Source organism: Falco rusticolus, chromosome 2 (assembly GCF_015220075.1).
Source record: "Falco rusticolus isolate bFalRus1 chromosome 2, bFalRus1.pri, whole genome shotgun sequence".
Taxonomy (NCBI): domain Eukaryota; kingdom Metazoa; phylum Chordata; class Aves; order Falconiformes; family Falconidae; genus Falco; species Falco rusticolus.
Window position 1 is genome coordinate 91,623,390 of NC_051188.1, and position 17,043 is coordinate 91,640,432.

Consider the following 17,043-nt stretch of genomic DNA (forward strand, 5'->3'; position numbering starts at 1 on the left):
TTCATAGCCACTTCACCTCCATATTTAAAAGGAATAAACCAAATTAAAAAATAAATCAATTAAAAATGTAGAAACTAATAAATAATTCTACTTATTATGATGCTTACAATTGAACACTAACAAAACTCTTGCAGCAATTATCAAATGTTTTCTTAACGAACTTTGTCTATCTAGGCAACAAGCGGGACATGTCTGCTGAATCTGTGCAGTACCTTGCAAAAGAGCTGCGGACAGGTGTTTCTCAGCATATTTTACCAAGGCATAAAAGGAAAAAGTTAAGATGACATACAGCCAGGGGAAGGATGAGAAAAAAGATGCATGTCAAAGTTTAACTTTTAGATAGTTATTCTTTTTAATAAAACAGGCAGCCCCTAAAGTCATCTGCTCTTAGAGGGTGGGTGCAGCTTGTTTTAAGTAAGCGAAAATCATAAATCAATAAGTCTAAAATTGCAACATACCTTGCCTTTTCTTCATATCTCCAAATACTGGAAACCCTAGGTCTTAGCAAACTCACTTGCTAGAAGCTTTAATAAATACCACTTTGTTTTAGAAGTTCAATACAGTTGTTTCAATTAAGCTTGAAGCTGCAGAAAAAAATGATGCAACTACCTAAAAATTTAGAGCTTCACAAGCAGTTTAGCATCATCACACAGGCTGTAGGAAGAAGCACCTCCCTCTGCTAAAGGAAAGCCTTTCCTTTCTAGTCATCTGGTATATTATAAAGTATTCTTATAGGAACTCAGACAACAGATTACCCTGCCATTATACTATATTCTTAGAGTACCAACCTCTTTAGAACGACGACATGACTGAAGACAGGCAGAGCTTAAATTTCACTCAGCAATGCAGGAAATCCTAGAAACTTCTTGATACTGGTGAGGTTACCTTCCATAAAGAGAGCTGCCCAGTATAAACTGTATTGTCCTCAAACTATTCACCCTGAATTATTATTCTGTAACTATCCAAAAAATATCCAATTTACCAAAGCCATTCTATTGAGCATAACAGTCTCCCCGAAGCCTGACACTGCTTCAGCTTCAGATAGGATCTTTCCAAGTTCTAATTTTCTTTTTTCGTTTTTTAACTTTAAGTCAGTACAATAGCGCAAGTCACTCAAAATATAACTATGTCCTAGGCAAAAGTCCTTCTGTGTACATGCTACAAAAGCCACCACAGGAACACAGGCCCTCTGCATAGTGTTAACTTTTTCTAGAAAGAGGTATGAACTACATAGAAAAACTTTCCTTTGTTGCTGGGTCACTACAAATGAATAATTCCATGATTCGGAAGCGTTTTGCCTCAGAGAAGTAGAAGTTATTTTGTTATATGACTACACTGCAGCTCCAACAACAGCAAAGTAGTTCATGCCAGTTCCCTGTTGATGACCAGTAAGTTCAGATACACCTAACTTACACAGTAGTTAAAATAGTGTAGACAGGCTGCCAGACTTCATTTTAATCTGAAACAGCGTTTTTCCTTTCCTTTTTTGCTTCTTCCTCTTCCAAATTAAAAATAAATAAGCATAAAAGTCAGTGCTTTCTTTCTACAGTTTGACTGTCCAACAGTTGTGGAAATTCCACAGGGATCTCACTCCTTCCTCCCACCAAGACAGGTAAGTGCTTATACAGCAGTATTTGGCAATTAATTTGACATTCTAATTGAGACTGCTTGAGTGTAAAGTGCCTTCCAAAGCAACATTTTTTTCCCCCTTTTTTTAAAACATCTTAGTTGTGATTAATTTCAGACAAATATTAAACACCAAAAAATGGAGGTTTGGTACTAGACGTAGCCATTTCCTTCGACAGTATTGCAATTAGGAAAACTGAGTAACTGACAGCAGGGAAAAGCCCACCCCAGCTGCCACAGCTCATAATTAGTAACATTTCAGCTCTCATCAAAAGTTGTTTCAAACAAATACTAATATTAATCTCTGACTTAAAGCAATTTACTTACCTTGTGTCTGCATTTAAGTACAACGCCATAGGCTCCTGAAACAAAGAAGAAAGGAGATAAACCATCTCAAAGCAGAAGTAAAAAGCAAAAAGACAAAGCAGTCTTCAGTCACCTTCTGGCTATAGAAATATTATAGTTCTAAGTATTATTATTCAGAACTTGCACATATAGGAACTTGGACTAAATTTCTGTGCACTGAAATAATTTTATAAAAATTGCTTGAATAGTGCTGAAATTATTTTAAGTATACTTGCAGAGAATTTTGTTAAGTTGCATCTCTCCAGTATCACTACAGAGAAATGCAATACATTAAACAAAAACCCAATCAAACAAAAAATCAAAACCCCCCCAAACCATCTCATTTCTATTCCCTTTATCTTCCAAACTTCTCCTTCCACCTGAGAATGGAATTAGAAGGTGCTGCAGATAATAAACTGATGTTTCTTAAGATCTGCATACAAGCAGTATTTTGCAAATGAAAACTTAGTACCATTAAGAGGACTAAGTCAAATCTACATAAAATTCTAATTTATTTTTTATTAAAGATACTACTTACCTTCACCTACAACCCCAAGGATCTCAAATTTATTCATCACATTACCAATGTTAGGAATCTTCATCAAGACAAATTCCTCTTACGGTGAGAGCCACAAAACATGGCACAATAGGGAGCGTCCAAAGATTTTGCAAAAGGCAATTGTGAAAAGGCTCTTGGAAAACAAGACTACACCTTGGTCAACCAGACTTGTCACGCCCTTTTTTAATTTCTAGGCAGTCAGTAGCTTCCTGGGGAAAAAAAAAAAAGAGAAAAATAAAGTAATTAGTACTTTGTTTTATTTCGGTAAGAAAGCAGTGGTACATATACATCACACATATACTGTCCAACAATTGTAACAGACTACTAACTTCCACATTTTAAGGTCAAGAGAGCTTAGCAGCGTGTATAATGGACAGAACCTATTGAGAACATATCTGACAGAACAGCTGGCCTTGTAATCCCATACGTAGGATAACTATGTAAATAAGTTATTACTGTAACAGACATTTTCTACAGGACAGAAGCAAACAAAAATGTCCATAGGAACTACCACAGTGAGCAAAAAAACACCTATAACTCCTTGTGTTCTCAGTTTGGTAAATGCTGACAGCTAGGTATAAAAAACAAATTGTGTTTAATCAATTTATTATTTGTCCACCGTAATGACAAAAAGGGTAAGGCAGAAACAACACTAAACAATAGAAAATACTCTTCTACTATTATTTTCTGTGCCTGTATAAAGAAAATAAAGGAAATTACTAGCTAGACTGACTAGCAATCAGATTTAGAAAATTATTTCTATCATCAACTTATTTAATGTAAATGTAATAAACAGAAAGAAAATGTTTTTGCAGGATTTTTTTTCATGTTTCCCAAACACTGAAGTAATTTGTCAAATCAAGCAACTATACACAGGCAGAAGAACAAATTTTTTTGTGCCTGTTTTACGCTCACCACATCTCTCCTATAATCTTAGAACTCTGCAAACTAAACACATCAAAGTTCAGTTTTGCTAATTCATGCTAATTTTCATTTCCCCCCCTAATATTAAAGGCATACAACCCACATTCCAAAATAGGCGAAAACCTAAAGCAGCTTCACCACAAACTGGAAATATGTCATTTCCACAGTTCGGTGCTCCAAGAACGGGACTGCTCACGAGAAATGAGATGGCAGGGTAGAACTGAATTCATTTCACTAACTTACGTGTAATGGGCAAGTGTGACTTAACAATACTGAGTTCAGCTTACACAGATGGGATTTCACTATAAACTAGGGGTGATGGCCAAAAGACCTGTGTTGACCAAGTCACACATAACAAAAAGGATGACTCAAGGGTGGAAGGAAACAGCACTAGCCTCCAGCAAGACACAGGGAGACAATTTTTTGAGGAGAGACTTATTTTAGAAGCAACTTCAGAGTTAATCAACCACAGTACTTTGGAAACAAACTTTGAAAATAGATCAGTGACTTCTGAATTAAACGAAGAGTTAGGAGTTACCAGTTACCCACTCCTTAATGGATTATTTCAGTGGTTTAATTTACTGTTTTAATTAATAATTTTTTCTTCTCTTGTGTATTTTATAAAATACTCTTTCCTTTCCCTTCCATATAATCTTCTCCTATCTCACTCGGCATCTCCTTCTCACAAAAGCCTTTGTGTTATTTGTCCAGGCTTTCTAGAAAAACAGGAGCATCTGTTCAGTCGCACCCATCAACATGAGAACAGAGCCCACACTGAGCTGCTCTGGCTTTCTACCGAAACCGGCTGGTACCAGGCACACGGGCACAGCTGGCTGTCCCTACGCTGCAGCCGAGTGACAGAGCTACTGCTGCAGAGACCTTTAAGGAACCATTAATGCCATAACATAAGCAAGACACAAAAAACCACCTCAGTCACATTGAAAGCAGCGAAAATACTTGCCAGGAAGAAAGGAACGGTCAGGAAACATATATTCTGTTTTCTATTAGCAGCATTCAATAACATCAACGAATTTGCTACTTCAGTTCCCAACATTATTCGCTGACACGTCTTTCTTAAAAGCAGTTTGTGATAACATTTGTTACTTAATCTGCTAATGTTATTACCATACATTGTCTTTCTACCTTACTATGTATGCAAAACTGTTTGGATCTATGACAAAAGTGAAGAAGCTTATGAGATAACATACTAAAAACCAAACAAGAAATTTAGATGCAGTTTCCTGTCCCTCATTCATAATTTCTAAATTTCTCACAAACTACTTAAAGCTATACACGCCGACAGCTTGTGATCCGTTATTTTTATTTTTCTATTTTTAAAGAGTCTGTAAGTGTATTCAGTACATACGCTACTTTTTAACTGGGAATAAAGGTTAGATTTGCAAGCAGCTAACCCACCTCTCTGAAATTCGGTACTACACATCTTCTCCGCACCAACAATACAGTTTTCCCTTTTCACTCCATAAAAATTAAGAGCCACAGAAAGCTGACCCACTTGTTACAGTGGTGCTCCTTGGACATGTGGCATCTGGAGCAGCATTCATATGTAACTCCCAAAAACACACAAACCAGCTTCTTGAATTCTCTCCAAAATGCATCATGACTGACAGCAAAGGTAATATGGATACAGGGGGACTCCCAAAAGAAAACTACACTTGAGTGACCCACCTCTTCTATGCTCACTCCAGAGTTCCTGCACAACTCCTCTGCAGAGAGCATTTTATGAGAACCTAATCTTGACCTAGGGAAAGCTAATGAAAAGATGACAAGTGACATGCAGCAATAGCATGGATTCATACCCAAACTCCTTTTGCCACATCTCCTCAAGCAAGGCAATAATTCAAACTAGTTCTCTCCTGCAACATTAGTGAACCCAGACTAGCTAGACCCACCTAATACCTAGACAAGAAGTATACACTTATTTGAGATCTTTGCTTTCAAAAGCTCCTGAAAGATTGAAGATAAACTGCTGAAAATACTTGCTGAGTGGCAGCACCCCCTGAACTTTTAGGGATTTTTCTGCTTTTTGAATGGCACTGGCCTTGTTCAGACTATTTTTGAAATCACTGACTCTTGTAGGAAATCTGGTAACGTGAAATCAAACTCCATAAACAACACAGTCTTGCAAACAGCAGAGTAACAACAATAAAAAAAGAAAAAAATCTAGAAGTTTAAACGAAAAAAAGTTATTTCAAGGAACTGATCCATAGCAAGAATAACATTATTCCATAACTTAGTGAAGATAGCTTGGGTTCTTTCAAGCTGAATACTGGAAATAGCAAGGAAAATCATATTAATGGCAACCACAATTTTGTTCTTTGCACGGAGTACCATATAGGTCTGTTTTAATAAGTTGCCTGCTGGCTAGAATGATAACACTTGCAGAAGAGGAAATAAGGCCATTCTTTACCGCTCAGAGGTTCTCAGTAGGGAAATAGCACTCGTTCTCCTAACAGCCCTTTTTGTGAATCTGGCTGCCTCAATACATCAACAACTTATGAATTAAACCAACAGATCTCTGAAATGGTCTCAATGTTACCGTAGCATTCTACAAAATGCAGAGCCAATTCAGCAAAATGAAACATCAGGAAATGAACAAGAACAAGTTAGTTTTACTTAATGTAGAACTACAATAACGTGAGATTTTAATACAAATGTAGTTGTTTTGCAATAGCATGTAAGGCTTATCTGTGCAAAGCAAAAACTGTATAAACATTCTAGGAATGAACATACAAACTACTACAACATTATGGTATATGATCATTTCATTTAAAATAAAACAATGGGGAAAACTCCAGCTGTTCCCCACTTCCTTTTTCCTTCATGACCATTAGGAATCCTAAAGCATCACCCAAAAGGATCCCACTTAAGCACTCACTCCAAGGTCGCAATCCTAAATAAAAATGCTCGTCATTGTTTTATAATCATCGATAGCTGGAGGGATGAAGCACCTTTTACATAGTTAGATTTTAAGACATCGAGTGAGAATTATAAAAAACTTGACACAGACATTTGTCTTCACAAAATTTGGAGAAATAAAGCTGTTCCATAAATATACAGTTATATTTGTGTATCAGTATAATGTATATCAAGCATACAGTTCAATTCATATGTCAAGACAGAATGCAATTTGCACCCTGAAGTTAGTTACAAACTTCTAATTGACTTCAAAGTCATCCATTAGCTTTCAAACAAGCTTCTTGCTAGGAGTTAATACACTCACCCCCTATTGCTCTCCTAACACAAGTAGTAAATTCAGTCTTTTTATCTATTATTTTTTACTTACTGAGAAGATACAACTAAGGATTTCTAGGGGCTGGGTACATTTTCATCCATTCACTAACAAAACAGTGGGTTAGTAAACAGATGTAAAGAACTTATACCACGTAAGTATCTATCTTTGATGTTTACACATTAATGCAAACCCTGGCACATCATCTATCGTACAAGCTGCACACGTGAAAGGATGCTTAGCTACCTCTATCAGTCATGATTTACTACTACTACAGTATCTTTCTTTCTCCCCTTTGTATGTGTAGGTCTATTTCTTGAGATTTTCCAGAAAACTTCAGTTAGAGTTATAAGCACCTGATCCAGTGTTATACCAGAATATACAAATGACAGAGTTAAGAAAATAGTTGGAGAAAATTTTCTGGATTTACTGATATAGAAGAATGTGCCAGGAGTATTATGAGGGATTACAGATTAGAAAGAACAAATTCAGTATCTAAACAGCTGTAAGGAAGCTAGTAGTAATATTCTAACTTTAAGAATGAAGAGGGGAAAAAAATGTAATTAAATTGCTAGTGAAGTTTTGCCAGTCTTGCTCTTGCATATGGAAAAAAGCTACCATTTGTTGTTTTTCCATTTTGTAGAGGGACAGTAGACCTTCTAATGGGACACAGTTCTGCAGGAAGAGCCATCAAGATTTCATAATATGAAGAAACCCACAAAGTGGAAGTTGAAAAAAGAAAAGTTTGAAAAAGAGATAAAAACAACAAGAACTTGCAATTAAGCAAGTCATTTTTCATACTCCAAGCTTCAATCTATCCTCCTCTGCTCATAAAAAAAAAAAATTAGGAATGAAAAGAACAGCTGGTGAAAATAAATACAAAATTTAGAAAACTTGCTTTTCCATAATTTGTTCAAGTTTGACAAACACCAAGGTTGCTTGCACAAGCTCACAGCTTTTAAAATTCAGTTCCAGAAAGCTTTTATTGACATTGCTAATATCATCACTGGAACTTAACTTCATTGTTGTTGGGTTTCGGAGGACTTGTTTTCACCTTTGGTTTTGTTGCTTGGGTTTTTTTTTTTAATAGCTGTTGATATACTGAAACCTGCAAACTTATCTGAGTAATTTATACATCAAAGGAACTCACTGTCACATAACTGGCCTAAAAGGGAGAATGACTCCATGGCAGCAAGGGCCAGGGGTGTATGGGGGGAAGAACCCGAACAAAGTTCCTATCACGCAGCAAGCACACAACAAATAAAGGGATTGAATCAGGTCCCAACTATTAGTGATACCCGTTTGGTTAAATTCCTAAAGGAACACTCAGCTTGAGGACCAGGGCACCACTAACGATTTGGGTTTTTTTAAAAATCTTGTTCTTCCTTTTGTATGCAGGTAACAATTCAAAAATAAATTCATCTCATCTTGCATATATGAACTGAATTCACTTCTCATAGTTAAAACGCAGGATTCATGAGCTTCTCTAACAGCTGTGGCCAACTCAAAAAGAGTGGGTGCTTAGCACGATGCTTCTAAGACCATACTGACAAATAAGCAGACTGATTATCAAAGCATTGAGCACAAAAGCAGCTCCCATGAGTCATAACAGGAGGACAGGAAAGAATTTTGCTTCCATTTTAGTCTTCCTCTCCAATAAGAACCTTAACAAATGTGTCTGTTGGGGGTGTGACAGCTTCTTACGCAGTTTATGCTGGTCCTTACGCATGCTAGGCTGTCTTCGCCATACCTGCAGCAGCTCTGAAGAAAAACAACCACTGTTCAGAGGACAATGCTCTCAACAGCAATCTGCTAAAACCAAAGCCTTTGCAGTCTCATCTGGCACAAGGAGCATTCACTTCTATCACACAGAAGCGCCCAACATTTGTAGTTAAAGCAAAACCACACTTCTGCTTACTGAGATACTGTTAGGCAAAGGGGGGCAAGGAAAAAACCAGCTTATTTTTTTTAGATAGAAGGTCTTATTGCATAACAGAATATCTTCCTGTGGAAGGAGCTAAATATTTCTTTATCTACACAGTATTTGTAGTGGTCTCCTTAGAAGTTGGTTTTGTCATTTTAATCTTTCCTTTTCTCTTCTCGGAACACCAGTCTCCAGTAATATCCTATACTCATTTGTCATGTTGCTTACTATTTAGTCCCTTATTATCTTTGACAATTTGCCACAGACTGTAAAGCCCTAGGCTACAAAATAATATTACAGGCATATCTTTCCCATCTTTAATGATTACCAAAACCCCCTACTCTTTGAATAGAGTTACACATTAAGACCCACTTTCTGACTCAATTTCCACATTTTTGTTTGAAGATTTATGCTTAAAAGAAAAAAATAAATAATAATGTTGAACATAAAAGTCTTCCTCCTTTACCACAAAAAAAAAAAAAAAAAGCAGCACATTTATAGTCTTGAGCAGAGGGAGTTCCTGTCCAAGAAAAGTACAATATATTACCTTTAAGGGAACAACTTCGAAGCACTGAGCAGCAAGTCAGCTGAAGGACTGTTCTAAATTTTAGCTCAGCAGGGTATTTGTGGAAAGAAAGGGCCTCTCCAGTTCTTCCATCATGGTTTCCAGTCCTTCTGTTCTCCAGCAGCCTACTGTCAACGAGCGCACTGCTAGGTTCCTCTGCACAAGGGCAGCAGCCACAAACTGCGCATCAGCAAACCTATGCCACCACGCTGTCAGCAGACAAAACAAGTGGAAAAGACCTGGCCATTTCGGAAAAAAAAAAAAAAAAAAAAAAAAAAATCCTCTGGTGCATTCCTAATTGGATCAACCACCACATCTTTCCTACATACATACAAAGCATACTGGTGATTTAAAGACTCCTAACACACACAAAAAAGACTGATTTTTTTTCTGATCTGACAAACCTTCTCCCTCCGACCAACCCAGTTTTGTCTTCATTGTTCTAAAAATAACTCCCATTCACATTCTAAAAGTCAGATGTTCCTCTCTGCACTGGCTTTGGCTGGGATAGAGCTTTCTCATAAGAGAATAGAAAAGTAAAGGTGAATATAAAGTATTTATAAATCTGAAATGAATGCCGAAATTAAATTCTGTGGGCATTCTAATGCAGATCAAAATAACCGCAATGACTTGTAAACTTCAAACATGTAATTAAATACAGATTACTGGTTCACTCTCTGAAGAGAAAAAAAAGAAAAAAAAAAAATCACTTTTTCCTTTAAAAGTGCATACCAAAGATATAGAACAAACATAAAAATTATGACGGAGGTGTCCTCCAGAATTTTATAATAAATTAATATGAAAATATAATACATGCAACTGAACAGAATTATATTCTAACTACACTACAAAAATTAATTATCATTCCTTCTTGATGTGTTTTCCAGACAAATAGTCGGAAGCATTTTATTTAAATAATACCAATCCATCTTTCACAAAGTGAACCTTGGAAAGAAATTTTCAACAAAAGACAAAAAGAAGCCACTCAATTACTAACTGTCCTAGCACCCAAAGACAGGTAATTTCAAGAATAAATTCACATTAGTACACAAGCACATGTGGAGGAAACATACTTAAAGAAACAACTCAAAGGCTTTTCATCACTGGCAGTTTTTCACAAAAGTCATTACAAGTGATTAAATCACATGGTGGGCAAATAGTATAGTGGAGGGTTTTGGGGGGAGTGCTGGGGTTTGTTTTGTTTGAGTTTGCTTTTTTTTTAATTAGAAAAATTCTCTAACTCCACCAACCTCAAAGCGGCTTGCTTCAAAAAACATAAAGAAATTGAAACCTACAGAAACATCTCTCCATACAAAGTTTCATCTGAATTTGAAGGTATTGCTACTATTTCAATGTGTAAAAGTCTATTACAAGATGTTTGCTCCAATTCTACAGATTTCAGAGATAACAGCATGTACAATACTGAAAACGTTTGCACGTGCTTATTTTAACACTTCATAGATTTTTTTTGTTTTGATGTCTATTAAAGAAATTAAAACTAACCATGTTTAAAGAAAAGGTGAGTTTTGCCACGCTTTGTAGATGAAAAAAACCAACCTGTTAATTGATTTACTTATCTGGGTAAGTTTAAGTGAAACCCAAGTCAAGAAGACAGAACACCAAAGTGGCCCTGATTGCATTAAGATCTTATAACCATTACAGTAAGCTGAAGTTCAATAAAAGAGGTTCACATTCTGGAGACCGAACAGGAGAGCAAAATTCAACAATTCCTCTCAATTAACATAAGCTTCCTTGAAACAGAGGATTCAGAATAGAGCTTTGAGTCTTCTGGAATGCCATGCCATAGATGGGGCAGCATCAATGTATCAGATTCTCTAGCATGAACTCTGAACATTAAACTGAAAACTCTGAAATAAACTTCATGTTCAATGCAAATCCACTACAGAGAAAGTACAGCAACAGAGCAATCAACTTGTGCTGTTACGACAGATGCCCTCATGCTAGGCCACCTAGAACATCGTCAGGTAAGGGAACTTCAGTCTGCTACATAAATACTGTAAATATATTTGGAAGATGTATTAAGGTGATCAAGTTTATTTGGAAAACGTGTAAACAGTTTTCCAGCAAAGAAAAAAAAATACAGAAACAAACCCACAAATTTAATTTAGTGATGTCATCTAAAAGCAGCAAAAATCAACTTGGAAATAATCAGGCAAAAGCAACAAAGACCAGAATATTATCTTCTGCACAAGATCATATGCTTATGTCCACTACTGCTAACTGCACCAGTGAATGGATACTAATGAAAAGTTCATCTGTATACAAGAAAAAACATGCTGGAAGCAACACTTGCTCATACTCATTCACGTACCATTTGTTTTACCTAAACACAACATTTAAATTCCATTGAAATTATAGTGAAACTGAGCTGTGGTGGAGAAAACAGGCTGTTGTGATTTTTATCAGCTTTTGAATATTTGTACTCAAAAATCTCTTCAATGATCAAAAGATCCAGTTTCATCTCATACAGCATAAAATAAAACTACTACAATCAGGACAGTTCAGAGCTTGGCAGCTTAAAAATTATAAAATCTAGCAGCTTAAAAATTATAAAATCTAGTGGTTGTAGATTTAACGTAATTAGAGCATTAGCCAAAACAGAAGTACTTTTTCTGGAAGGAAAAAAAAAAAAAAATCTACCATTGTGCTCCCTACTGCAAAGCTGCAGGTGAGTTCCAGGTTGGAAGACACATATTGTATTAGTATGTTATAAGGCAGGGAGCAGTTCTGCTACAAGGAAACAGGTAGAAGAACTACCTTCCATGAAGACGAAAGGAAACTGAGAAACCAGTGACATAATTATGAAGGCTGATGGTCTGCCATCCTGTACACACCATCCAAGAATAGAGGTGGATCACAGCAAGGCTGAACATGAACCCTGCAAACAGGCTTGGAGCACTGGAGAGACTTACTCCCTTAATGAGACCGTTTGAGAATACTGAAATACATAGAATACTTCCCCTTGTATACCTTTCCCGTACATTATGAATTTAATCTACAGTGGAAAAATTATTTGCCATTTCTAAACTTGGTATCCGTAATTTATATTAAAACAGACTACATTCTTACTATTATTTTATTTCTCAAAATTAAATGACTCCATAACCCCTACTATCAAGCTGTACTGGGTTTGCGTGGCAAGGTTTGGGGGTGGGGCACTACAGGGGTGGCTGCTGTGAGAAGATGCCAGAAGCTTCCCCCATGTCCAACGGAGCCAACGCCAACCGGCTGCAGGATGGAGCTGCCGCTGGCCAAGGCCAAGTTAATCGGCGGCGGTGGTAGCACCTCTGTGATAGCATGTTACGAAGGAGAAAAACAATAATGATCTGCAGCAGCGGGAGAGAGGAGTGAGACTACGTGAGAGCAGCAACTGTCTGCAGACACCAGGGTCAGTGCAGAAGGAGGCAGGAGGGGCTCCAGGCGCTGGAGCAGAGATTCCCCTGTAGCCCGTGGCAAAGACCATGGTGAGTCAGGCTGTGCCCCTCAGCCCATGGAGGTCCACACCTGCAGCTCGTGGAGGACCCCACACTGGAGCAGGTGGGTGCCCAAAAGGACATGACTGTGACCCCAGGGGCAGCCCGCACTGCAGCAGGCTCCTGGCAGGACCTGCGGCCCCATGGAGAGAGGAGCCCAGGCTGGAGCAGGTTTGCTGGCAGGACTTGTGACCCCATGGGGGACCCACGCTGGAGCAGCCTGCTCCTGAGGGGCTGCACCCCATGGAAGGGACACACACTGGAGCAGTTCGTGAAGAACTGCAGCCCGTGGGAAGGACTCACATTGTAGAAGGTCATAGAGGACTGTTTCCCATGGGAAGGACCCCACGCTGGAGGAGGGGAGGAGTGTGAGGAGCCTCCCCCTGAGGAGGAAGGAGCAGCAGAGACAGCTGTGATGGACTGACCCAACCCCATTCCTGTCCCCCTCGCTGCCAGCAGGAGGAGGTAGAGAATCTGGGAGTGAAGTTGAGCCCAGGAAGACAAGACTGTGGGGGTGCTTTAAGATTTGGTTTTGTTTCTCATTATCCTACTCTGATTTGACTGGTAATAAATTAATTTCCCCGAGTCGAGTCTATTTTGCCCATGACAGTAATCGGCGAATGATCTATCCCTGTCCTTGTCTCGATCCATGAGCCTTTCATTATATTTTTCTCTCCCCCTCCAGCTGAGGAGGGGGGCAATACAGCAGCTTTGGTGGGCTCCTGGCGTCCAGCCAGGGTCAACCCACCACAGAAGCCTAACTGCAAAGACTTTAATCACTTAGGAGGTTCACTTTTCCTCTCCTGCTTATTTCAACTATTAGATACATTCTTGGGTCTTGCCTTTAATTAGTTGGGTCTTGCCTTTCATTAGGTATTAAGTTCTTTGATAAAGAAACTTTTTTTCTGTGTTGATAAGCCTCTGGGTGTTGTATATAAAATAATGTATGAAGGTGCAATGTTTAAAACCATGCTATGGTTCTTTGCATGAACACAATTGTGGTAAAATGTAAGTCTTGAGGTAAATGAAAGCCTCACCAGATGACTCAGGGAAAAAAAACATCAAAAACATTCAAAGGCAATTTGATTCATCTCTGGGAACAGGATGTGGTAATAATTTTTTTTTTCTAATAATAAACAACACTGTTTCAATGCCAGCCTCCATAATGACTTTAAAAAATAAAATCAAGTAATAGCTTCACTTGCTATACCAGCCTAGCAGTTTCCATTTAATAGTTAAAAGAAAAAAAAGATATTTTCAATCTCACGTAACAAGGAAACTATCCCAATAATTGTGAATATGAATGTTCACACAAACTTCCTTAACACAAATGCAGCCTTTGCTTGTTCTATACCTTCATCTACCACCATCAATCTACTGGCAAAACATACATATCCAACAAACCACAGCTAACTAGTATTTTTGTCAAAAGTTTAGTATTTAAAATAAAAGCCCAATGAAAGAATGCCACAGCCCTAGTCAACATTATTATTCTCGCAAAATGGTCTCTAAACTAAAGAGTTCTCTTCTATTAAAGAGAAACTAAAAGGCATGAGCTACCTCAAAAAAAAAAAGTGAAAGACTAGTATTTACAAGTTTCTCACTATAATCTAAAGTGAAGAATCATCTAGATTAGAAGTTTATGTTTCAATGGAAAATTTTTTAAACATACGTAAGAAATGGCAGGTGCATGACCTTTCTTCCAAGCAGACTGCTTCACAAGCGCCAACAGAGTTTTTCTCTGGTATGCTGACGGCTTCTTGCATGGGAGATTCCCATGGCAGCAAAAGCATGTCTGGATATGTAAATGACCCAAAAGAGGACCTGAAAAACAGGTCTTGAGAAAAGGCAGATGCATCTAAACAGTAAACAATGTTGGCAGGCTTACCAAAAGAAAGGTAATAAAAAAAGCTCGTAATCCTGATTTTCATCCTTCACGTGTTTCTCTATTCTTTGACTCTTTTAAGTTTAATTATAGCGTGGGGAGGGTGGCAGGAGAAGGGGGAAGAAGAAGGAATGCAGTGCCCCAGCAAAGGGCAAGAAGGGTGGGTGAGGGAGGAAGGGAAAGGAAGCTACTCCATGGAGTCATGGAAGACAACGGTGAAAGGTTGGCATATAGGGAAGTTCTGGAATGAAAGAAAAGATGAAAACAAAAATTTAAGAAGATGTTTCAGGCATAAACAAGTTCATAATGAGATTTGAGATATATTTTAGCCAACCCAAACCCAACAAAACAGATCTGCAGCACCCAAAAGTCAATATTTGCATAACTGACTTTCCTGTTTGTAATATATTTAGTTTCTTCTCATACACATAGTCCTGTAACATTAAGAGAAACACAAGTAATTTGGGAGATCTGAACGCAAAAGTCTGCTCCCAGCAAATCATTATTATTTACTTCCTGTAAAAGTCAAGTAACAAAATCTAAGAAAATAAGGGCTGGCAACTGTATGAGGCATACCATGTCTCAGAGGATTAAGAACTTCCCGAATTTCAGTTATACCTAGTGATGAAAGCTGCTAGGGAGCTTCTGAGGTGAAAGGCTCAAATCAAAAAGATGAAAGAGCCACCTCTTGCTTGTGGTAAGCAAGTTGTACAAAACCATACACATATAATGGCAGACCTAAATATCAGTCATCAAGAAACTATAACTGAATGGGTGCATACTGAAACATTTCATCATCCACCACAGGCAGTAATCACAAAGCAACAGCATACTGACCCCGTGCCTAACCCAGCACATGCAACCAAAGAAGCCACTGCCCAACAGGTAGGGAGACAACATGCAAGATTACAGTTTTAACTGCACCACATTATTTCTTTCCACTAACATTCTCTTTCTCTGTGCCTTTCTAACACTGGAAGAATCATCTCCGCTTTCCTTTGCAACCCAGGTAGAACGGGGGATACACTATGTACTCAGATAAAAAGTCAGAAATAATTCTTATTATCTAATTTATACCACTTTGCTGCTGAGACTGCATACTAAACCACTTTACATGCAAGTTTAACACTTCAGCCTCTCGTGGTACTAGATAGGCATTTCCTGTTCCTGTCTACTCGTATCTCAAAAAAAAAAACCAACCCAACCCAATCAAACCCAACCCACCACTCTACAGAACTGAATACCTACTGCTAGAGAGACTTTTTTATGTACAGGAGACATTCCTCCTATCCCCAATGAACAGAACTAAAAGACAATCAAGTAATGTAAGAGTCTCCATCCTGAGCTAGACTTTCAAACATGGATGTTAAACACATTTCATAGCCTATTTGCATCCATTTTTAAACTGATCAAAATACTCAGTAGCGTAGAATAACTCGATTTCTCTGCTTACATGCTCAGATTTTATTAAAAAAGCAAAATACTTGCCAGACAATTGGCACAACAGCATTTTGCAACAAAAACCAGCTAAAGTATTTTTTTCCCACTGCAAGGTATTTACTAGACTGCACTTAGTAGTCTAGTAATTCTCTTAGCACTTTTAAAGCTTGAAACACACCTTCTGTTGAATGCTATGAGTCAGTTTTAATGACAATGTTCTATTGCTCTGTAGCTTATGCAAGAGAATGAATTTGCATTAAGTACCCAACTTTAGAAACCACCTTCTCTTCTCCATTGTTAATACTGAATAATGGTAAAGTAGGCTATATTCCCTGCATGCTGTCTTAATTTTTAGAAGAATAAATCTAATTAGCTGCCTGTAATGTAAAATGGACATAAAATTTGTTATTGTCACCTTATGGATATGTACTTGCAGAAAGCCAGAACACAGAAAAAATAGAGAGTAATGACAATTTTCATATTTAGTAAAATTTCAGAATTTTAGTTGTGTTACCTGATTTCTGTTATTCTTCTCCCCGACCCTGGCTCGCAGGAAAACTTAAACCAATACCTTTAAATTACTTCATCTGGAAGAAAACTAAACTTCACTAGGATGAGGATAAAACAGTCTAACATGCTAATTGAAGGTGGGGGGTGAGGGGAAGAGAGGGAGTAAAAGTAACTTTTGAAGACTGCCACTGCAGTCATTGGCAGGGAGGTGTGTATGCAATAGCTATGCCTTTTTCAAGAAATTCAACAAGAAAAAGTTATAATGCAACATCTTTTGCCATCATGGGTCTTGAAAACATGATTACACTTCACTCAGCTTGACAAAAATGATCGTTTGTCCAATTTATTCCTAGAAATACAACTGGAAAGTTTTGTAACTGGTTCTCATGCAAACCAATGGCCAAAAACCCCTCACAAATACACCCACAAGTAGCTATACAGATATACAGTTATAGGGGTTTTTATCTCTGCAGATATATATATACACACACATTCAGAGAAATGTACATATGCATGCACCT

At 37.8% G+C, this 17,043-nt stretch overlaps 1 protein-coding gene across 4 annotated transcripts in view; it reads right to left on the bottom strand.

Moving 5' to 3' along the window:
* Positions 1 to 17,043, bottom strand: part of CDKL5 (cyclin dependent kinase like 5) — a 140,669-nt gene that overhangs the window by 87,244 nt on the left and 36,382 nt on the right. For all 4 annotated transcript variants that reach the window (XR_005102622.1, XM_037377254.1, XM_037377253.1 and 1 more), the window contains exons 2-3: positions 2,510 to 2,739; positions 1,954 to 1,988 (exon numbers count right to left, since the gene is read on the bottom strand). Coding sequence is in view for 3 of the 4 variants with exons in the window: in XM_037377254.1 (XP_037233151.1) it covers positions 1,954 to 1,988; positions 2,510 to 2,573 (99 nt within the window). In the remaining variant the exon portion in view is untranslated. The remainder of the gene's footprint in view (positions 1 to 1,953; positions 1,989 to 2,509; positions 2,740 to 17,043) is intronic.